Source organism: Doryrhamphus excisus, linkage group LG10 (genome assembly GCF_037039965.1).
Source record: "Doryrhamphus excisus strain RoL-2023G ecotype Guam linkage group LG10, RoL_Dexc_Guam_v1.1, whole genome shotgun sequence".
NCBI classification, from domain to species: domain Eukaryota; kingdom Metazoa; phylum Chordata; class Actinopteri; order Syngnathiformes; family Syngnathidae; genus Doryrhamphus; species Doryrhamphus excisus.
The window spans coordinates 6141199-6165434 of record NC_136366.1 but is presented as its reverse complement, the minus strand read 5'-3'; the positions used below and the strand labels follow the sequence as shown (position 1 = coordinate 6165434).

The following is a 24236-nucleotide window of genomic DNA, read 5'->3' as shown; positions in this document are numbered from 1 at the left end:
ACTAAGTTAATAAATAAGCGAGCAAAATAGAAAATCTGAAATAAACACAGTATATATAGTGTACATAAATATATATATAATAGCAACTAAATATTTGATAAAAAATATGTAAAAAAAAAAATGTAACACATAGGATAAAACCATCATTGTTGAAAAATCATAGTATATTTTTTTGACAGGGTCTTCAAGAAACCAGCAACAGCATGAAATATTTGTGTTTTTTTTATTATTTTGGCATTTCTTTGTTTTGCATTTATATTAAGCAAAGTGCATCTTATTTTCTTTTTCTCATCAACACATTGCACAATACATAAATAATGATGCATATAAAACGTCTTCATATTTACAATTAATAATATATTTATATATATATATATATATAACATAAAATACATTTCTTGCCTCTTATTTTTTTATGAATTCTTGTTAAAGAAAGTCTCTTGTGGGAACTTTTTGCAATAACTTTCTGTTTGAACGTCTGGAACAAAAAAAGGATGTGGGGGTGGGGTGGGGGGGGACTCGGCCGCCACTACCGCGTGTTGAAGATGACCTCCAACCAGCAGGGGCAGCTGCTGATGAACTGCCGCGTGTAGCACTGTCCCCAGCCCTTCACGAAGCTGATCTGAACCGTGAATCCGGTGCGCGGTTGCTGCGTGAACTCGTGGTCGTTGGGTCTCTGCAGGCTGCTGGCCTTGTCGTAGTCGAACGCCTTGATGGAGAACCCGGGGAACACCTTGTGCACCAGCAGCGTGCGCGAGTCCGGGTTGTCCAGTGTGGCCGACTTGATGAAGATGGGGTAGCAGCTGCGGTTGTACACCCACACGCCGTCGGCCTCGCGCGTCAGCTGGATGCCGTAGCCGATCTTGGTGCGGACCATCTGCACCAGCTGAGATTTGTTGTCCGAGCAGAGCTGGCCCAGGCAAAAACCGTTCCCCTGAGGTAGATCGTAGAAGATGTCCAAGGAGGACTCCTGGACCGAGTAGAGGCGCCCCACGCGGGTCTTCTCCTCCCAGTAGGCCACCACGCACCAGTGGGCCCGGTCTCCGGACTCTTGTATGGCCAGGGAATCTGTGACAGGGAACATGAGAGGGATGGTTACCAAAAATAGTGTCGGCTGCACGGTGATCAAGTGGTTAGCGCGCAGACCCCACAGCTAGGAGACCAGGGTTCAATTCCACCCTCGGTTATATCTGTGTGGAGTTTGCATGTTCCGTGGGTTTTCTCCGGGTACTCCGGTTTCCTCCCACATTCCAAAAAAACATGCTAGGTTAATTAGCGACTCCAAATTGTCCATAGGTATCAATGTGAGTGTGAATGGTTGTTTGTCTATATGTGCCCTGTGATTGGCTGGCCACCAGTCCAGGGTGTACCCCGCCTCTCATCCGAAGACAGCTGGGATAGGCTCCAGCACCCCTCGTGAAGATAAGCGGTAGAAAATGAATGAATGAATGAAAAATAGTGTCACCAAACATGGCACACAGCCAAACACAATGCGGGTCCACTTCAAAAACCTGGGACAGACCACCGTTCTTGCGGTACAGCAAAGCACTCCTGTCACATTCAGGATCTTTGATGAACATTGCTAAAAAAATCAGAGGACCTTTGACTAGCATTTGTGGAGTACATGCCTAAAAACAGCAGATACTAATTGTTACGTGATGTCTTTGAAAGCAGCAGATGGCTCTGGTCATTTTTGTTGTGACTAAACCCGCATTTCTTAATTCGAAAATGAACACGGGACATTTGGTTTTTCCTCACCTCCGTCGGCAAAGAGGTAACACATGTTGGTTTCCGGCTCTATACTATACTAATACTAATTATTACGTGATGTCTTTAAAAGCAGCAGATGGCTCTGGTCATTTTTGTTGTGACTAAACCCGCATTTCTTAATTCGAAAATGAACACGGGACATTTGGTTTTTCGTCACCTTCGTCGGCAAAGAGGTAACACGTGTTGGTTTCCGGCTCTATACTCTATACTATACTAATACTAATTGTTACGTGATGTCTTTAAAAGCAGCAGATGGCTCTGGTTATTTTTGTTGTGACTCAACCCGCATTTCTTAATTCGAAAATGAACATGGGACATTTGGTTTTTCCTCACCTCCGTCGGCAAAGAGGTAACACGTGTTGGTTTCCGGCTCTATACTATACTAATACTAATTGTTACGTGATGTCTTTAAAAGCAGCAGATGGCTCTTGTCATTTTTGTTGTGACTAAATCCGCATTTCTTAATTCAAAAATGAACACGGGACATTTGGTTTTTCCTCACCTCCGTCGGCAAAGAGGTAACACGTGTTGGTTTCCGGCTCTATACTATACTAATACTAATTGTTACGTGATGTCTTTAAAAGCAGCAGATGGCTCTGGTTATTTTTGTTGTGACTAAACCCGCATTTCTTCATTCGAAAATGAACACGGGACATTTGTTTTTTCCTCACCTCCGTCGGCAAAGAGGTAACACGTGTTGGTTTCCGGCTCAAATATAAACTCCTGTGTGAAAATTGAAGCCAGCTCCAAGCCGTCTATAAGCCCCCGTCTGGGGCCTTGGGGTCACCGACGGCATTCCTACGCCGTCATCGCAACCAAATGAAGACGTCAACAAGTCTTTTTAAAACAATGACACCTGATCTTACATTTATTACTCCTTCTCTCTTTTCTGGTGGAATTCTTGGGAGAACGCCGGGCAGGCAAGCGTCCACACGCACCACATTTTGCCGAGGCATTAAAGCGCTCATCTTCTGTCTGGCTCGCTCGTGTTTTCGTTAGCGGCGCGGCCAACAATGCGCTGACGTCATCTCAATCATCTCGCCGCGTGCTACAGGAAATCATTCCTTGCAAAAGGGGAGGAGTTGAGTAACGTTGCTATAAACAGCCCCTCCCCTCGTAGAGTCTTGGCGGGGAGCACACGTGGTGGTGGTCTCAAACAAGCAAGGCCTCAACGAGGCTAAAGTTTCCTGAGCGTAAAATTGAAGCGTAGCATTGGCCGAGTTCCAATTTCCAATACACCCCCCCCTCTCCCTTCCCGATCGCGCGCCTCCTCATATCTCTATTCCGCAGCGACTCCCGCCGTCCGCTCCTAGAGAGGTGGGAGGCAGCACATAGTTGGAACTTTTGCATCCTCTCGGCTAATTGCGGCATCTTGTATGCGGATCGACTTCCTCCTCTGAAGCAGACTAACAGGGGCCGCCCCCCCCCCCTCACCCTGCCCCCGCTTTCCTCGTTTCATGTAGAAGTAGCTGCGTACGTAAGCGGTAATTTGGAGGGTCCCGCCGCAGACAAACTGCGGCTGCTAATGCAGCAGGATCTTGTGGCGGTCCGAGCGGCCCCACCGTGGCCTGTCATTAGGCTTCATTAGAAGCTGGGGCTGGGGGGCGGAAAGAGGGGGGGTGGAGTTTTAGGGGAGGGGGTAGTGGCGACTGAAAAGCCTCCCATAAAACAAGCAGAGCTGTGTTCTTTGAAGTTTGTCAGAGAGCCGGGCCCTGGGGAGTTTATCGTAAATCCATCCTCGTGGGGCACAGAGTGAGGGGGGGCATGTGGAGGTGCGGGGGCGCTAAGTAGCCGGCTCTCTACCTTTTTAGACTAGCGGGAAGAAAAAGTATATGTCTTCTAGATAAGAGACGGAACAAGTCGCCAGTGATGGCTTGGAGGGCCCCCGACGGTGGGGGGCACTCACCTGGGGGGGTCCACCTCCCAAACTGGAGTGTGTGTTTGTTATTGCTAGGAGAGACAGGGCCTGGCGTCAGAGGTCATTAGAGCTAGGCTGCCTGTCTGAGCCTGTCAGCGCAGCCCTGCTATTCAGGACGACACACCGGGCATGCCCCCACCCCCCCGGCCCCCATTTTCACACATAAAAAGCCACAAACAGAATATGAAGTGTTAATTTGCCCCAAATGTTAACCAGAAAAAAATATTTTCTGACTGAACCAGGATTGAAACTTGGCCCAAGGGGGGTCCGCCCGCCCGCAGGTACCCCACAGGAAAACGATACAGGCACTCCTCCGTCTGTGGCATGCGGCCCTATCAGGAGTGTGTTCACAGCTTGTCCTGACAGCCGACAGGCTTGCACCTCATGCTCAACACACACTGTGGTGGTGGGGGGGTTGTTGGTGTGGGGGTGGGGTGGTTAGGAAGAGGGGACGTGTCATGTTGCAAGTCAATTTTGGAAGACATCCTCATCCTCGTCTTACAGTCTGACGCTATTTGCGGCACCCATAGGTGTTGTCTGCCTGAGCGTCTTCCGTCTGGACGTCATTAGTCCACCTGCTCCGCCTGAGCCTAAACGTCTCCGTCCCCCTCCTTGTCCACCGAGGATAATCTGGCTAGCCGGGCAGTCTGAAGTCTCGAGGCCATCTGGCAACCTCTCTTGCGCCTGTCAGTCGTCTGCAGCCCTCGAGGCTACAGCCTGAATTAATGAGCTCAAAATGTTTCAAAGTAGATTTGAGCATTTCTAAAGAGTGGATGCTAAGCTAGCTGAGACAAACAGGCGCGTTTTAGCTAGGAGCTAGCTGCTACCGGTAGCGTAGCAACAAGAAGCACTAGCGCAGGTTGCTAGGCCCAAGATCGTCACTTAACACAGTAGATTTGAGCATTTCTAAAGAGTAGGTGCTAAGCTAGCTGAGACAAGCAGGCGTGTTTTAGCTAGGAGCTAGCTGCTACCGGTAGCGTAGCGACAAGAGGCGCTAGCACAGGTTGCTAGGCCCAAGATCGTCACTTAACACAGTAGATTTGAGCATTTCTAAAGACTGGATGCCAAGCTAGCTGAGACAAACAGGCGTGTTTTAGCTAGGAGCTAGCTACTATCGGTAGTGTAGCGACAAGAGGTGCTAGCACAGGTTGCTAGGCCCAAGATCGTCACTTAACACAGTAGATTTGAGCATTTCTAAAGAGTGGATGCCAAGCTAGCTGAGACAAACAGGCGTGTTTTAGCTAGGAGCTAGCTACTATCGGTAGCGTAGCGACAAGAGGTGCTAGCACAGGTTGCTAGGCCCAAGATAGTCACTTAACACCGTAGATTTGAGCATTTCTAAAGAGTGGATGCTAAGCTAGCTGAGACAAAAATGTGTTTTAGCTAGGAGCTAGCTGCTACCAGTAGCGTAGCAACAAGAGGTGCTAACACAGGTTGCTAGGCCCAAGATACTCAAATCTACTGCGTTAAGTGACTATTTCTAAAGAGTGGATGCTAAGTTAGCTGAGACAAACAGGCGTGTTTTAGCTAGGAGCTAGCTGCTACCGGTAGCGTAGCAACAAGAGGCGCTAGCACAGGTTGCTAGGCCCAAGATCGTCACTTAACACAGTAGATTTGAGCATTTCTAAAGAGTGGATGCTAAGCTAGCTGAGACGAACAGGCGTGTTTTAGCTAGGAGCTAGCTACTACCAGTAGCGTAGCAACAACAGGCGCTAGCACAGGTTGCTAGGCCCAAGATCGTCACTGAACACAGTAGATTTGAGCATTTCTAAAAAGTAGATGCTAAGCTAGCTGAGACAAACAGGTGTATTTTAGCTAGGAGCTAGCTGCTAGCACAGGTTGCTAGGCCCAAGATAGTCACTTAACACAGTCTGTGCTGTTAAAAAACAATACTACACACATTCTCTGCATGTACGGTGTTGTTTTTATCCAACCCAGTGTCAATCATCAAAGCTAGCATAGCTAGCATAGAGTGGAAAAAAGACGGGTAGTGTGTGGCTTTAGGTGGCAGATTGTGCGTGCGTCATTCATCAGGCCTTGTTTAGATGCTTTTTGCATTAAATACATAAAAAGGCAGCTGGTGGGAGCGTGCAGGTTAGCCATTTTAGCGGCCCAAACATGTTTTTTATCGGCTAATTTAACAGATAATTGGATAATTACCATATGTTCCACGACAAAGACATTCTGTGAATAAATGCAACATGATAAGCTGGAGATTTAATTTTTAAAGCGAGGACGCTGAGCCAGCAGAGACAATTGGACGTCTACAACGGAGGGATGGGGGCTGGGTCCCGGCGCAGCCTGTACAGGTTAATCATTATCCTTTGTGCGACTCCACACATACACACATGCACGCACAAGCACACGCACACCTTTGGCCGGCTCGGCACCGTCCTGAGGCAACACCCTTCAACTGTGGACATTTGGAACTATTGAGGACTGCTGTCGCCAATCGATCCACACAATCTTTGCATCTATGCGTATGTGTGTAGTCACTGCGCACACACACACACACACACACACACACACACACACACACACACATACACACACAGCAGCTGAGCAATGGAATGGGAAAGACGCAAAGGAAACAACTTGGAAGGGGGGGTGGTGGTGGTGGAGGAAAGACTCTTGGCGACGCCTTGTTTTCTAAGTCAACACCCTCTCCGTAGCCAGGAGGGCGGTGAAAGTCTATTCCAAAAGGTCAAGGGTCGTGCTGTGGAGACATTCCTTTTGTTCCACGGCAGACGTCTCGCTTGTCACCGAAAAGCATTCATGATTCCCTTCAAGTGGCGCACCCCAAGGTTCTGTTTTGGACACCCCAATATTTTTGTACATTTACAACTGTAGCTTTTTACAGATTTAAAGTATCCACAGTATCTATCCATCCATACATCCATCAGTTTGCGCTAGCTGTGTTAGCCACAGTGTGTAATTAACTGCACCAATAATAAACAAAGGATATTTGTCAAGTGAACACGACTAGGCCTGATTGGTTCCTACCTAGGCACCAAAAAGTGACGCTCATTCATAAAATTTCACAAAAATAGGATTAGCTTTCTTGATCGCGGGTTCTTGTTGCTAGGCGGAACTTGTGCCTCCCAGCCTAATAAAAAATTAAAAATAGGAGAAAATGCCACATTTCAGGCCTTATTTGTTTTAGCTTGTGGTGCACAAAAGGAGTATTCATGAAAAACTTCATAAAGGAAATAGATTTGAAAACAACGTCAGCAGGACTGATTTTCCTGTTGCTAGGCAGATTTGTCTTCTGCCTGTTCTCGTTCACTTGTGCTTGCTTGTAACAAAAATTTAAGCTCAGAACATTCAGAATCAGATTTTCACATGACTTTATAATTGGTCATTGGTCATAAACAGGGCTACATTCATGTAGCTAGCACTTAAGAGACTCTTCAAACATACTATTATGCATTTTGTTTCATAAATGTTACCATTTTTCATTAATGTCCTTAAAGGGGAAGCGCACTTTTTGGGGAATTTTGACGATCATTTCCAAGATACTGCAACTGGGTTAAGATTATTTTTGTCATCAATTAATCTAGAAAATAGTTATTCGATGCATCGATTAATCTAATTTTAAAATCTTTTTTTTAATTTCAGACCATCGATTATCTCCCCATAATTTGACCTATATAGCAATTAAAGCTAATTTATCTCCATTAATAAAACCAATATATTTTTATTAACAACTTGACAAAATGAATTGAACAATACAACAATAACAAAAATATATTAATTAATATTTCAAATCTCAATCAAAATACAAAAATAAAATAAAAATTAAAAATAGCACCTGGGTGCTTTCCACCACCACTCTCACACCGTGCGTGCGTCTGCTGAGGTGTGTTGGAGTGGGCTCGTGCTCTGTGTGCGAAAGTTACGTTGGTGGTTTGGACGAATGACGGGGTTAATCATTGCAAACAAGGAAAAGTCTGCTCCTCCACACAAAGATCTCCCTGGTGCTGGTGCATCGCGGTAGTGTAGTAGTATGCAATCTCCATTCTGCACAGGTCACAGACCGCCCGATCGTTACCTTTAAGTACTCTCATACTTTTGACATTACTACTGCGAGATCATTTCTTCCTGCTTCTCACTGCGATTTGATGCCGTGGTGACTGCCGCCATTTTTTAAATTCTGAATGACGACGCACCGACGTGAGGTTCTTGTGTATTTTTGTCATCGACGTGTCGTCCCAGCCCTACAGTGGACGTGCAAATGCATGATCACAGCATGGATATCAAACCCTGGTAGTTTTTTACAGGGCTTCGTAGTCGTGTATCCCAATGACAGCATTGTTAGCTAGCTCAAATTAACTAGTTTTCTTGTGTTATTATGCACATGGGGAAAGAAATGTGTGTTCATGTGTCACATAAGGATTGGGAATAATGGGCAAAATTCCCAAAAAGGCCTCGTAAGACAACATCAGTATGCTTTAGTTTCAAAAAGGAAGCGAGGGAAAGCCAAATAAGCCCCCATGGCAGGAAGGCAACAACGGGGGAGGGGCGCCCAAAATCAGACTGGCTTGCAGACGTTTCGTCCAAAGAAGCATCCGGGCAACCGGGCGGAGAGGGAAGGAACAAGAGATAAGGAACAGGAATTTTCCAAGAGTGATAACACCATCTCGACATCAGGAGAGCGAGCAGAAGAACCCCGAAGAACCTTTTCTTCTCTTCCCCGCGCCAAGTTATTATTGCAACACCTCGTCATCGCCATCATCACGCTGACCACGCACGCACAGATTTCCCAGGGCGACAGGACAAATAAACACCACCTCGCCGCCGCGTGCAGGGTGCCAGGCGGCGAGCACTGATGATGTCATCCTAAGATTACATCTTGCCTGCCGCCGCTGACTCACATGTGCACCGAGACACGCCCACTCCTTTGTGGCATTCAGGCACCGTGGGAAACCCAAAAAACAAGCAGACAACCAGCAAAGCCAGTCTCGTCTTCTGTTGTGATTTTATAAAAATGGTGTTTTGCCTTTATGGCTATGCGTATTACGTAATATGTTATAGTGTTTTTTATAGTATTATTTACTTGGCCGCCTGCCGGAAAAATATGGCCTTTAAATGACAACAATAAAGGACTCAGTATATATGGCGTTTTGCAGTAGGTGCTTCAAAACAGTAAAGCACCAAGTATATAGAGGATCTTTGACTGGCGCTTTGCAGTAGGTGCTTAAAAACAATAAAGCATCGAATGTATAGAGGATCTTTGACTAGCATTTTGCAGTAGGTGCTTCAAAACAATAAAGCACCAAGTATATAGAGGATCTTTGACTGGTGTTTTGCAGTAGGTGCTTCAAAACAAAGCACCGAGTATATAGAGGATCTTTGACTGGCGTTTTGCAGTAGGTGCTTCGAAACAATAAAGCACCGAATGTATAGAGGATCTTTGACTGGCGTTTTGCAGTAGGTGCTTCAAAACAGAAAACCATCGAGTATATAGAGGATCTTTGACTGGCGTTTTTCAATTAGGTGCTTAAAAACAGTAAACCACAGAGTATATAGAGGATCTTTGACTGGCGCTTTGCAGTAGGTGCTTAAAAACAATAAAGCATCGAATGTATAGAGGATCTTTGACTGGTGTTTTGGAGTAGGTGCTTCAAAACAGTAAAGCACAGAGTATATAGAGGACCTTTGACTAGCATTTTGCAGTAGGTGCTTCAAAACAATAAAGCACCAAGTATATAGAGGATCTTTGACTGGTGTTTTGCAGTAGGTGCTTCAAAACAAAGCACCGAGTATACAGAGGATCTTTGACTGGCGTTTTGCAGTAGGTGCTTCGAAACAATAAAGCACCGAATGTATAGAGGATCTTTGACTGGCGTTTTGCAGTAGGTGCTTCAAAACAGAAAACCATCGAGTATATAGAGGATCTTTGACTGGCGTTTTGCAGTAGGTGCTTCAAAACAAAGCACCGAGTATATAGAGGATCTTTGACTGGCGTTTTGCAGTAGGTGCTTCAAAACAAAGCACCGAGTATATAGAGGATCTTTGACTGGCGTTTTGCAGTAGGTGCTTCGAAACAATAAAGCACCGAGTGTATAGAGGATCTTTGACTGGCGTTTTGCAGTAGGTGCTTCAAAACAGAAAACCATCGAGTATATAGAGGATCTTTGACTGGCGTTTTTCAATTAGGTGCTTAAAAACAGTAAACCACAGAGTATATAGAGGATCTTTGACGCCATTTTGCAGTAGGTGCTCAAAACAATAAAGGACCGAGTATATAGAGGATCTTTGACTAGCGTTTTGCAGTAGGTGCTTCAAAACAGTAAAGCACCGAGTATATAGAGGATCTTTGACTGGCATTTCCAGTAGGTGCTTCGAAACAAAGCACCGAATGTGTAGAGGATCTTTGACTGGCGTTTTGCAGTAGGTGCTTCAAAACAGTAAACCATCAAGTGACTGGCGTTTTTCGATTAGGTGCTTAAAAACAGTAAACCACAGAGAATATAGAGGATCTTGGACTGGCGTTTTGCAGTAGGTGCTACAAAACAGGCATGGAGGGGCTCTAGGACTAGTATTTTGCAGTAGTTGCTTAAACACAGCAGAGCACTCCTGTCACATAGAGGATCTTTGACTAGCATTTTGCATGAGTGCTCCTGTTATGTAGAAGATCTTTGACTAGAAAATGTTTAGTTGAAGAGCCCTGCTTTGGTGTGTGTGTGTGTGATAGACATAAGAAGCACCCTCCTTCCCCCCCTCCCCCGTCCGGGACACATGAATGAACAGGCTGCAGGGCGAAGACGCACCAGGAACGGAGCACTCAGACACATCCACAGCAGGAATGCGTCTGCACGTATTTCCATTTCCGTCTTCATCCCGTCATGCCTTCCTCATGTCAGCTTCCACAGTAACAATGTTCATCTTGTTCTGGGCTCCCCTCCAGCTTTGCATAGCTTCCAATGAGGAGGGGGGGAGTGGGGGGTATCCTCCCCTTTCCTGCTAAAAGGTAACGCTGCTCTCATAAGACGAGTCAAAAAATGTGAGAACATTCAGAAAAGGAACCGGCGGCCCACATTCCGTCCTCCTCCCGCCATTGGTGGCTGTTTTTTCAATTTGTGCAGCATAATGACACAGGGTGGAGAAAACAAGAGGACGGCCAAAAACCATAATGAAGTCGCCTTGGCCAAGGGGCGGCTTTGGCTGCCTCGCAAAGAGAGGAAGTGGGGGCGGGGGGGTAATGAGAGATCCCGGGGCCTGACTCGGAGCGGTGCCCGGGATATCTCTCTCTCTCTCTCGCAAATTACAGAGGACGCTGTAGCAAAAGCGCAAGCCTCCACCCAAAAGACGCCATCTTGCTTCCACTTGGGGCATCCTTTAAGGAAACATGGAATATCACCATCACCATCATAAAACCTTCCATAACTGCCACACAAGTGTAAAAAGAAGCCAACCACAAGAAGCTTCATTTCAACTAGCGAGGACGCTGTGGGTACTTTTTCATTGTGTAGTACCTGGCTGCAACCAGCAGAGGTGCTGTTGGTTCAACTAGCTAATTAAGCTAATTCACTGGTTAGTTCATGTCACTTATTTTGGAAATTCTTGTCTAGTTTCCTGTTGTGGATTTGACTAGTTTGTGGGATGGGCGAACACTGGACCGTAACTTATGGTGTAAGAAGAAAACAACAGAGGCGCTGCTGACTCAGCAATGCGGTCTAGAGAATAGCCACGTATACCTGGACCCAAATATTCCAATTCCATTCGGGTTATTTGCTCAAACAGAAAGAATGTAACCTTTGTATACACCTCATTCCGGAAGAAAAGTGCCAATCCGAATGAATATATAATCGGATTCACAGGGGTGGAATATTCCTTTCCCCAATCCGATTGAGGTATCTTGTACCCGCTCAATCGGAAAGTTGTCAGACTGTGTTCTTCCTTCTTCTGTTGTTTATTGGCGGTTGGCAAGCAGCTTTCGTGTGCATTAGCGCCATCTGTGGAACAGAATCTAAACCCTTCTATACGCCATTCACAAGTCCAGTTTTATTAAAAAAAGAAAATACATATCTATATAAAACATGTGCCGAGCTTAATTATAAAATATTAGCAAGATTGAACTTTATCTTTTCCTGTTCCCGGGTGCGTTCTTTCAGCGAATGCTGAGATATGACGTAACACACAGCTCCAGACGTTCTTCGATTTAAAAAAAAAAAATGGAGGTGAGCAATCGGCACTGGACTGCTGCGGAAAGTTTGTTTTTGATTCAAACTAAATTTCAAGACTGGACGAAGGAAAAACTGGCAATACGGAGTTATTCCGACAAGTGAAAGAAAAACTGGAGGAAGTCGGTATCACATGATGTTGGTGTTTACGCTTTACTGGGCATGCCCCATTGACTATTCTGGTTGATTATAGCGGCGCATGTTAGACACACGATTGGAATATTCCTTTCCATGTATACCATTGCTTTCGGAAAGATCCCATTCGGTAAGAGAAAAACTCCTCATGTAAACGTGGCTAATGTTGGACACTTCCTCATGACCCCGCCAATTGAGTTGATGTTATAGTTCAAGTCACAGTGTATGCAATCCTGGTCTTCCTAAACCTGGACTACCCGGTTGCAATCAGCATCGGCTCTTATGAATCAACGGATTTGCTGTCAAATAAGTAACAGTCAAAAAGTCAAGTCAAAATTGAAAATATACACAAACGTCTTGTACGACATCATGAATGACAGCAATTGGAACTATCATGTTTGCGTGACTTTCGAGACCCCCCCACCCCCCACAGTGTAGCCGTTAGCAAGATGTTAGATAGTGTATCCATGTCCTTTCTGCTTCTCCTGTGTGTTTTTAGAAGAGGCCTCCCTCTCCCCCTTTCCCTCAAAGACATGAGGTCATATCCTGCCCATACCCTTTCCTCTCGCCGCTAACCCAAACAAGGCGGGAATGCCGAGAGAGAGTTGGAACACTGAGGGCGCTCTGTTCAGGAGTCAGGCTGGAAGTAAGTTTCCGGGAGGTAAAAAAAAAAAAAAAAAAGATACTGGGTTATAAGGGTGACACTTCACTTCCCGTCATTAATGAATATAAATACCCCCAAAAATGGGGCCGTTGTTGCCATGACAGCTGGTTTGATTTAATGAGCCGAGGAGCCCTGGACTAAATTTAATCCACTGATGAAGGTTGGACCTCCAGCGGATTGAGCGGATGACTAATTGACGTCGTGACGGGCCGCAGACAGGCTGTCGAGAGAGGCGACTGGAATAAAACCGAGCCTAAATTTAAACGGCGGCAGGGAGGAAGCGCATGTGTGACAGTGGGCCGTGTGCCAGGGCTCGCACCGGGTCATTCTATCTGTGTGTGTGTGTGTGTGTGTGTGTGTGGTGGGGGGGGCATGACACCGCAGTAGACTGGATCCTCTTACGCGGCAGGCAGGCAGACCGGGTCAGTCCCCGACGGCACCGGGGCAGGCATGCCACCAACCGACATGCGGTCACCAACGTGCTTCTGTCTTTCAATTCAAGACTCCAATACCGAATCTGCCAATTTTAGACAACTTGATTTGCTCCAGCACACCTACACACGTCCGCCCACGCCTGTGTCATGCCAGGCTCGCAGAGATATTTGGGCCGGACGCCAGAATTTTCAAAAGCCCTCATCAATTCTAAACAGAAGTCAACGTGGGCGCTAGCTGGACTAGAACGCCACTCGGTTGAACACAGACCTCCGCCAAGGCTGGAATGTCTTAAACCAGGCTAAATTGAAGCTCTTCATAGGCAGAGCCCAATGTCTAAGGCAGGGGTGGGCAAACTACGGCCCGGGGGCCAAATGCGGCCCACTAAGTGTTTGAATCCGGCCCGCCAGTTGTCTTATTAAAAAAAAATTTTTTTTTAATTAATGGTAATGGTTTTACTTCATTTGAACATGCATCAGATTACAATTGAATGCATCACATAATCAGTTCACAGTTCCACATGTCCAAAAGGAGTAGGAAGAAGCAAAGCTTATTAAATCCTACCCCTCCATGTGGTACTTTTACAATCAGTAACTGTTACATTTGTTCACTTCCTGCTTTCCTAATATAATTTAAGTTTTTTTTTTTGTTTTAATTTTATTTTTGTCACGTACCGAAGTACGAGGTGATATGACCATCCTATGACATAATGGGTACCATAGTAAGTGTCAATATAGTGATATATATAGCACATCATGACTGGTTCAAGACTCTTCATCCTTGTTTTTTTTTATTATTAAAAAAACAACAACAAAACAACAAGGACGAAGAGTCTTCAAACTAATCAGTTCACAGTTCCACATGTCCAAAAGGAGTAGGAAGAAGCAAAGCTTATTAAATCCTACCCCTTCATCTGGTACTTTTACAATCAGTAACTGTTACATTTGTTCACTTCCTGCTTTCCTAATATGGTTTAAGGGTTTTTTTTTTGTCACGTACCGAAGTACGAGACAAAAAAATTAAAAAAATTAAAATTAAATTCCATAGTTTGATGTGGTCTGATGTTTAAAGTGCTCCTGAAAAAACGGACGTACAGCTGATAGTATAACACTTTTACAGATACAATTAGGCAAATAATTCAAGAAAAATTATAAGCATAAAATAGTGTGTGTGTGTGTGTGTTAAATATATGTTCTGCCCCCCCCAGACAATTTTGTTAATTCAATTGGGCCCGTGAAAAATATTTTCCCACCCCTGGTCTAAGGTCCAGGAATTATTTCTGATAAACGAGGGAAAATGTCGGGACAAAAGTGGACTAATCTTACTGCGGTTTTGAATGGTGGATCCACATCCCGATAGAAACTCCAGAGGGAATTGGTAGCTTTACTGTAATTCTACCAACCAAAAAGATGTTTTACCGAGTTGAAATATGGTTAGGGTTAACCCTAAACCTAAACCTAAACCTAAACCTAAACCTAACCCTAACCTTAACCCTAACCTCATTTGGAACTCGCCACCTTCTATCTTCTACTGGAAATCAAAGTTGTAGGCTAAGGTTGGCGTTTCGCTTCTACGACATTTCCATTGACCAATTCCCAACTCATCTAAGAGGTTTTAAGGAATTCTGTTCAAATCTTTGGTGTAGCGCTCCTTGGTGGAGGTAGTCCAGTTTCCACGTACTAGGTCTCCATTCACAATTCATTGTGATCTCTCTCATCGGTTTGGGGGGTCAACTGAAAACCCACTCCATCAACACCCCCACAAGCTCCAGGCCTCTAGCCCCCCATCCCCCCCGCCCGCCGCTGCCAAACACCCACCATCTCTCCCTGTTCTGTGCTCGGTTCCAAGCTGATGACGTGAGCCAGAGAGAGAGAGAGAGAGAGAGAGAGAGCGAGAGAGAGCGAGCGAGCCACTAGCCTGGCAGGCAGCCTAGTTTGCCTTCCTTGTCACTGTCGCAGCTCGCTTAACTCCTTCCTTCCCGTCCACAGCCAACAAATACAATGTCATTACATACAGATTAAGAAAGCACGGCCACAGTCAACAAGGACTTCCCAAAAACTCCCCCCCTTCCCCCCACTCCACTATGCTTTTCTGGAACAGAACATAAAATGAGGGGGCGTGACTGAGGGAACTAGAAGGTCAGCGGCAGGCCTTCTGGGAGAGCCATGTTTCTTTTGTCAGGGCCCAGAGGGAGGGTCTGGGGTGGGGGGTGTTAGTGGGGGTCCAGACTTGCCAGGGAAATTATGAGCGCCATATTTGCTGAGCTGAGGAGACCCATCACAGAACTAGAGCAAAGCAAGAGAGGAGTGCAGGAACATGGGGCACCAACAAGGTCGGGCGCCCTTCCTAGTTCCCCAGTTAGTGCTACTTGGAGACGTCCTACATTGAAGAATTCAACTTGTCGGAAAAGGAGTAGCAAGAATCAGAGCTTATTTCATCCTATACCTTCTCCATGCCTCTGCAGGGACTGTTCAGACCTTTATGGAAAGTACAAGGCAGGTTTTGGGTTCTTGTACTGTGGCAAACAAAGGAGGGGGGCCCCGGGGGTCAGGGTGGTGGAAATATGGGCAGCGAACAGCAACTGACATAAAACAGGCTTTTTAAAAAAAAACAGTAATGGGAACCATCTGAACCCGAAGCATAACGCTTTGCCTCTCTCTCTCATTCCGCAGTCCGCGGACACGGCGCCGGCTCAGGAGGGCTGCCAAACGGGGGGTGGGGGGTGGGGGGGCTGGATTAAGGGCGGAAAGCTGAGGAAGCCCCAAAACACGTCCCGCATGGGGAGATGGAAGAAAGAAAGGCGTCTGTGTCTCGCTAGCTAGCTAGCTCACTGCGGGTCTGCGCATGCAGCATCTACAAAGTCAGCCCCCCCTGCCGCCCCCCTTTCCCAGCCCCCGCCTCACATAAAGCACTCGACATGTTTGTCTTCTAAAACAAGACAAGAAGAAGAGCAGTACGTGGAGGGTGTGAGCGCAGAGTGGGAGTCTTTACCTGAAAGCCCCACGGGGGCCGAGTAAGTGGTTTCCCCGGTCTCACTGGATGAAGGTCCCGAGTCCGGAGAATCTGGAGAAAAGACGGAGGATTAGAATTTACGGCCGTGTCTGCGTGTTCGGAGACGCGAAGGCAGCAGCAGCGGCAGCAGCAGCGGCAGCAGCTGCGGCGCCGTCAATCACCGAGCTGAAATCAATGCCTAATGAAGACGCTGACGACCGAGCTCTCAACTGCCTGAGCACTCATAGACGAGAGGCTTTCTACAGCCGCGATAATCTCCCATAATCCACTGCTTCGGGAGAATGGTTAGCACTGCCTTTTCTTACTCCTAGCTTCCAAGATACGTGATGTACGTACGCGGATCAAACACTCATTACTTGAATGCGGCTTGAGCGCGAAAAAGGATTGACAGATGTGTGAACCTACTTTAGCACCGAATAAAAACTGTGCCATACGTTGACAAGCCCGAAAAACTCAAAATCGGAATACAATGTTTGGAAAATGACACAGGTAAGATTGCAGACGTATTTCCTGCTTCGGGACTACAAGCGGTATTAAAAAAAAAAGCCTCGCCACGCCAACCCGCCGCTGCCTGCGGTTGTGCTAACAAGCGGCGTGGGCATACAGCCTGTCCAGGCTAACCTGCCGCACTTTCATTGGCTGCCAAAGCCTTGCCTGGGTCGCCCGGGCAACAGTTCACAGCTGACCACAGGGTTGAAAAAAAGGAGGCGGCGGGGGCGAGGGGAGGGGGGGTTTACACACTGCATGGATTATATCCCACCGCCAAAGCTGAAACAAGGTGGCGATTTACATCGGAGAGGGGGGCCGTGACACTGACGACCTTACTTCCTGCTCCATAAATCAGCGGCCGCTTCCTGGTGATGACCTTCTTCATCTAACGCCAACAGATAAACAAAACGCCGTCCCAAAACAATGCTAGCATGAGCAGTGTGCCTCATAGGAAACATGACTAGAGGCTTTTGGGGGGACGTCGGTGTCCCATTAAAATGCAGTTGAGTCCGAACAATGGCGGAAAAGTGTGACAGATGATGTCGAGGCTAGCAAGCGAGGTAACCATTTCCTGTCGCCCCCACATCAATCGAGAATCTCTTCGGGAAAGACTTGCATAACCACTTCCTGAACCCAGCTTCCTATTTACTTCCTTATTTTGCTTTAATTGCAAGGATGCTGCCGTTTTTTTAGCCTCACTTTCTTCTAACCAATAGGACGCAGGGAGAATGAGAAGGGGGCGGGGCCGGTGGTCTATACGGCCACAGCTGCAGCTGCAATGACTTCCTATTGTTTCCACTTTCTCCTTTTTTTCGCTGTCGGGCCCGGGCCAGCTGGTCGTCTGGCGTGGGGTCATTGTTTGAACCCCGAGCACTGACAGACGGGACTGAATGAGCCCCCCCCATCTCCCCCACCCCAAACACACACACCGCCACTCATCCCATCGCTGTGTAGCTCAGTTACACCAAGCAGCTTTCAACTTTTTTTTCCCCAGTATTTCCGTGTGAAGAGCGTGAAAACGACCTTGAAAAAAACGGCAATGCGGCTCGACCTCGAAGAGATGATGGAAACAGTAAATTACTACGATTACTTTGGTCCGAAAATGGTGAATTTTTTTATGTTGAATGATGACATTTTGAACTTTTCTCGTCAAATCACATTTCTTCATTGTAAAATGAGGAGTGTTCACCCAAAATTCCAACATTCCGACTTATCTCCAGTGAAATTCCAACTTTATTTCATTCCAATAAATTATCACTCACATTTGTATGACTTTGCTCTCATATTATTATCTCATGTTAACATTTTATGATGGAAACAGTAAATGGCTACTTTATGCTTGTCACCACTTTCCCTGTGAAATTATGACATTTTTTTCCCTCAACAAACTGCAGTATTTTTCCTGTCAAATTAGGTCTTTATTCTAGTACTTTTATTGTAAAATAACTACTTTATTATTTTCAGAAAGGACAAATTCACCCTCCTAAAAGTACATTTTTGATCATTTGCTGTGGTTAAAGTTGTAAAAAGCAGGAAAATAAGCTTGTATGACTGCGGCTCGAGCAGGAAGAGATGATGGAAACAGTAAATGGCTACTTTATTTTTGTCACGACGTTCCCTGTGAAATTATGACATTTTTTTCCTCAATAAACTGCAGTTTTTTTCCTGTCAAATTAGGTCTTTATTCTAGTACTTTTATTGTAAAATAACTACTTTATTATTTTCAGAAAGGACAACTTCACCCTCCTAAAAGTACATTTTTGATCATTTGCTGTGGTTAAAGTTGTAAAGAGCAGGAAAATAAGCTTGGATGACTGCGGCTCGAACACGAAAAGATGATGGAAACAGTAAATGGATACTTTATTCTTTTCTCCATCATCTCTTCCGGCTCGAGCCGCAGTCATCCAAGCTTATTTCCGTGCTCTTTACAACTTTAACCACAGCAAATGATCAAAAATGTACTTTTAGGAGGGTGACATTGTCATTTTTGAAAATAATAAAGTAGTCATTTTACAATAAAAGTACTAGAATAAAGTCCTAATTTGACAGGAAAAATACTGCAGTTTGTTGAGGGAAAAAAATGTCACAATTTCACAGGGAAAGTGGAAACAGTACATGGCTACTTTATTCTTGTCATGACTTTCCCTGTGAAATTATGACATTTTTTCCTCAACAAACTGCAGTATTTTTCCTGTCAAATTAGGACTTTTTTCTAGTACTTTTATTGTAAATAACTTCACCCTCCTTAAAGTACAGTGTGGCCAACATTTTTGATCATTTGCTGTGGTTAAAGTTGTAAAGAGCACGAAAATAAGCTTGGATGACTGCGGCTCGAGCACGAAGAGATGATGAAAGCGTTGATGTGTGCGTCATCTGGCAGAGCCCCTTAGGTATTGCACTCCTGGATCCGTGTGGAGGCTAGCAAAAAGTGCCCTAATAGCACACGACCCCCCCCCAATCGCCAAAGACGTTGACGGCAGTTTGTTGATCCCAGCTTGTAACCCTACGTGGAAAGCGCAACATTAAAGGTGACACTTGTGTGGCGCGGTGGCTCCTGAAATGTAACACCCGTCACAAGCAACTTCACAGGCGACGATGACATAACCCGCTGCGGCTCTCTGGCACCGACGTGACAACCGGTGTCTGGCGCAGGCGGCGACGGCGGCAGCCAACAAACAAACAAATCAAAGATGCAAAAAGCAGCGTTGCGTCACGACGCCATCGGGTTACGAGGCGAAAGGAGACGATCTTCAAAAGAGAGACCCCCCCTACTCTGTGGCGTTATTACGTGGAAGACAGACAAACAAACAGTCGGTCGCCATGCAGGCTGCTATCACAGCGAGCTGGCCAGCAGCCACACTAGAAGTGCACAGCCAGCCAGTCTCAATGCCTCCACGCCGTGCTGCCATAAATCACAACAGACCATGGAGCCGCTTCCTGTATGGCGTGTGCACACGCACATATCCTGCACGTAGCACCGCGTTCATGTCAGAAGGTGCCGGTCTTGATGGCGAATACGTTCAAACATTCAAACAAAACATTGTTATAGCAACCAGAACAACAATGGCGGACCACAACACCCGTTTAAATACACGTCTCCGGCAACACAACGCTACATGATACTTAGAGAAGTTGAACTTGAACGCCACATCAGCCAATGAAGGCTTCTTCAACTGCAACTTCATTCCAGTGAAATTGAAACTTTTTGCTCGGAAAATTACAATTACCGACCGTTTTTCCTTATAAGTGTGTGATTGTGTTCCAGGAAATTCACTAAGTTTTCTCACAAAGTTTGGACTTTCTTGAAAGATGACCGCCTCTCGTAAAGTCACACATTTTTCCGGAAAAACTGATGCTTTTATTTTCCTAAAATCAACATATAACACTACATTTTTTGGTTCAAATTACAGCCTCGTGAAATTGCAGATGTTATTCCGGTATCATTCCGACTTTATACTTACTGAGGTCCAAAACTATTCTCCCCAAAATGGACCTTTATGGTAATATTCCGACTTTATTCTTATCAAGGTCCAAAACTATTATTCCAAAAATGGACTTTCATGGTAATATTCCAATTTTCTTCTTACCGAGGTCCAAAACTATTCACGCCAAAATGGACCTTTAGGGTAATATTCCGACTTTATTCATACCGAGGTCCAAAAGTCATCTCCCCAAAATGGACATATGATAATATTCCGACTTTATTCTTATCAAGGTCCAAAACTATTCTCCCCAAAATGGAACTTTATGGTAACATTCCGACTTTATTCTTACTGAGGTCCAAAACTATTCTCCCCAAAATGGATCTTTATGGTAACATTCCGACTTTATTCTTGTGCCTTACTAGTTTTTCCCGTGAAATTCCGTATTCTAGTTATCCAGTGAAGCCGCCCTCGTGTTATTGATGCAGGTGTACGTTTATGTCTGCGACATTACAACCTTGTTCTTCTTAACAAATTATAAACTGATGATATACAAAAAATAGTCAATTTATTTTCAGTTCCACCACAACGTATTCTCTTCTTCTCACCTGGAGCAGAAGATACATGGCAGTGTTGTTGTACGACACCGCCAACTAGCGAGCTGGCATGCATACAACAGTATGTACACAGTGAACACCTAATACTGTAATGTGCATGCCAGGCCACTAGTGGCCAGCGTCGCGTTGTTAAGACAGGCCACCATTTGTTTTATATCGCTTTTACCGCTTACAGTTAACGTCAAATGCTACTTTTTGTCGTACAATCGCATTTTAGTATCCGATGTTAGTTCAAAACAATCGTGCGTGTGCAACGAAGAGAAGAGAAGGAGAGCTCACCTGGTGGTTTAAGATAATCCATGGGATAGCGGGAATACGGGGGAGGAGGAGACTCTGCATAAAGAAGAAGAAAAGAGAGAAAGATCTCAACTTTGTGATAAGGGTCGTCATTCTTCGGGGAGGGGGGGTGATCTGAGGCCCAGGCTGGCGGGCTTATTGCCTTTCATTGGCCGCCAGATAAACAAGGGGCCGCCTGGCGCCAGGAGAGCCGCTATCAGCGTCTGGGACAAAAGTCAGATAGCCGGGGGGGCCTCTTACACCTTTTAGTCCCCGAAAACCTACAATGGCTGCGTGAGCCGTCCTGCCGGTTGACGACATTTCCGAGAGAAAAAGTCGTTCGTGGGTGAAAGAGCTTCCAAAAAAAACGAAAAGAAACGAGTCTTACCGAGTTCACAGAGCCTGCTCATGTGGTGCGGGTTGCAGCAGACGAGCTCCGGGTTGGTTTTCCCGTAGGATTCACAGCACGACAGCCTCTTGAGCTCCGAGGAATGCCTGAGGTCCGGCCACCTGAACACTTTGTAGAGCAGCATGGGGAGGGAGTAAGACACTTGACCCACTTTGGCGTCCACTTTGCCGGGTAGGAGCAAGCAGGGGCTCCGCGCTCCCCCCTTGGACTCCACCGCCTGCAAAAGCACCTCTAATTGTTTCTCTTTAATCTTCTTCAACACGGAGTGGGTGAGCGCCTTTAATTCGGCCTCCGACCCGGCTGCGTGGGACTTGGCCACCTTGGCCGCTTTGCCCATGCAGCAGCCCCCGGAGCCATGCGTCCCTCTGTCCCCGACCTCCCCGTCGCCCTCCACGGGCGCGCGGCTCCGCCAGAGTCGCCGGACGAGCCCCGATCGTTTGGTCCTGAACATGCGGGACGAGATGATGAGGGTTCCGCGGCTAAAAAACGAGCATGGTGTCCGCAAATCATGAAGATTGCCGGGTTCGAGTCCAGGCGGGGACGAGCAGCCTGAAAAGGAGGCGGTGGTGGAGGAGGAGGGAGGCGGAGGAGCGGAGCGAGGCTGCAGCACGACGCCGGGGAAGGAGCCCTTCTCCTCCGCTACGAGCTCCGCGGTGGTCGGTCAGCGGTTCCTTGCAAACATCGCTTCGATCGCGGAGCGCGTGTGTGGAATTTAGCTCCGCGGAGCCGAAGCTCGGCTACGGGCAAGGAGGGGAAGTGGGCCCATTTAATCCACGCAGGAATCCACCCAAGATCCGAGAGAAGCCCACGCAGAGAAATATCCTTCAGCGTGGAAAGCCTGCAGTCGTTCCTTCCACGCACCGAAGAGTTTATGCGTGGCAGCAGCAGCAGCAGACGTGTGTGTTCCCTACAGGCGGGGGGAGAACTGCGTGTGCGTGACGCGGATTGTTTTGTGCGTGTGCGTGCGCGTGCGCGCTGCCCTTGCCCAGTCTCCAAGCCTGGTCACATGGGCGTCTAGACACCCTGTCGCTTCACAAGAAATGCGATTGTGTTGCTGCGCAAAACAACACGTCAAGTAGAGCCCGCGAGAGCGCGCACGCACACATTACACACGGACGAGCACGTCAAACTAAAAGCTTCAACGAGATAAACTAATGCTTTCCTTTGAGGACTTTTTGTAAAAAATGGCCATTTCTTCTTTCCAAACGACTTTGTTCTCCTTGAATTGACATTTTCCACTTTAATTGGGAATGATAAATCACCTTTTTTATGTATTTATATCATAAAATGACTTTTTTGCCAGAATATTGTAACATTTGGAGCGCTTCAGTCAATCTGCCCACCTTTTTGTCTTTAACCTTGGCACATTGACCAATCTGTCCTCGCGGTGCTTGAACATCCACGCAACCCCCACGGGAGCGGAAGTGTGAGCCTGCGAGACTAATTTCACATTAAAACAACCGAAAAGGACACGCTCACGTTTCAACTACCGCTCTCGCTCTCTGCTGCCCCCGTCTGGACGCCGAGGAGGCACGCTCAAAGTGCACTTCCGGTTAGGGCTGATGACGCGGTTTATTGAAACGAGCCAATACGTAAATCCCGACTCATGTGTTCGGTATGAGACTTTTCACGGTCCGGATCGTGTCGAACGTGTCCAAGAGGCTCCAGCCCTGACATGGCCGCCATGTATGATGTTGATTGTCAAGTTCATAACTCCACCATAACTTACAGTTGAATGTCGCTCCGTTTACACTCTTGGTCAATGATGACTTTAATCTTAATCCGATACCAGATTTCAATATTTCTAATTTGACTTTCTCATTTCTCACATAACTTTATTCCCATCAAATTCAAACTTTTTTCTTGGTTTATTTCAACTTTATCCTCGTTAAATAACAACTGCATTCTTGTCATAAAATTGTGTGTGTGTGTGGCGGGGTCCTATTCATCTCTTCTTTTTTATAGAATTCATTTACTTTCTTCACACTATTATTAACATTAACAACACAAATAATAATAACATATAACACATAAAACACAACACATAAAACAACATAACACATAAAAACATAACACACAAAACAACATATAACAGATACACATAACACAGCACATAAAACATAACACATAAAGCATAACATGTAAAGCATAACATATAACACATAACATAAAACATATAACAAATAAAACATAACACAACACAAAACAACATATAACACAACACATAAAACATAACCCAACATCACACAACACATAAAACACAACATATGATTTTTTTTCCCTTCATATTATGACAACTTTGAACTAAAACAAAAGGTAAATATTACAAACACGTATGGTTTCAATGTTCAACGGGAAAGCAAGACTTTGGTGAAAAAAAGAAGCTTTTCCCAACTTTTTCCTACATTTGTTTTGCTTCTTTTCCTCATAAAGTTGAGATTTTTTTTCCCTGGTAATTTTCCCTGCTAATTTGAACAACATATTTTTCTCCTCAGGTTCGGCTTTATTTTCTTTTCTTGCAACGTGTGACTTTATGGTCATTCCTTTCAAAGATGACGTTTGTCTTCATATTCCAACTTCATTGTCCGACTTTGGCCGGGATTCTACTTCCTTGGGACCTCGGGACTCCTTCATGGAGAAAAAAACCAGACTACCGTCATTGTGCTGAATTTGCATTAGTGCTGTGTGCACGCGTGTGTGTGCGCGTGTGTGTGTCTAATTGGATTGGCGAGACAGACAGGAGGAGGTGCAGGCAGCAGTATGTTAATGTGCGGGTGTCGCTGCAGGGCAAACTGGGGGTGGATGGCTCATGATGGTGTGTGTGTGTGTATGGATTGGGGGTTGGGGAGGGGGGTGTCGAGTCAATTGCTCATCCCTATTGTCCTAGGACTCTGCAGCGGCGCCGT

General features: G+C 46.0%; 1 protein-coding gene across 1 annotated transcript; it reads right to left on the bottom strand.

The window, feature by feature from the left end:
- Nucleotides 1-203: 203 nt before the first annotated feature.
- On the bottom strand, nucleotides 204-22347 carry smad7 (SMAD family member 7). Its single transcript, XM_058051622.2, has 4 exons — nucleotides 21310-22347; nucleotides 20925-20978; nucleotides 16097-16168; nucleotides 204-1068 (listed from the first exon to the last, which is right to left on the bottom strand). Exons 1-4 carry the CDS (start codon nucleotides 21779-21781, stop codon nucleotides 530-532), a joined length of 1137 nt encoding a protein of 378 aa, XP_057907605.2. The 5' UTR covers nucleotides 21782-22347; the 3' UTR covers nucleotides 204-529.
- Nucleotides 22348-24236: the final 1889 nt, after the last annotated feature.

Excerpts from the sequence above, each read along its gene's own strand:
- smad7 (XM_058051622.2), bottom strand. The coding sequence starts at position 21,781 with ATGTTCAGGACCAAACGATCGGGGCTCGTCCGGCGACTCTGGCGGAGC. Across the intron at positions 20,979-21,309 it reads GAGCAGGCTCTGTGAACTCG|AGTCTCCTCCTCCCCCGTAT; the intron begins GTAAGACTCGTT and ends TTCTTTATGCAG. Across the intron at positions 1,069-16,096 it reads GGCCCCCGTGGGGCTTTCAG|ATTCCCTGGCCATACAAGAG; the intron begins GTAAAGACTCCC and ends TCCCTGTCACAG.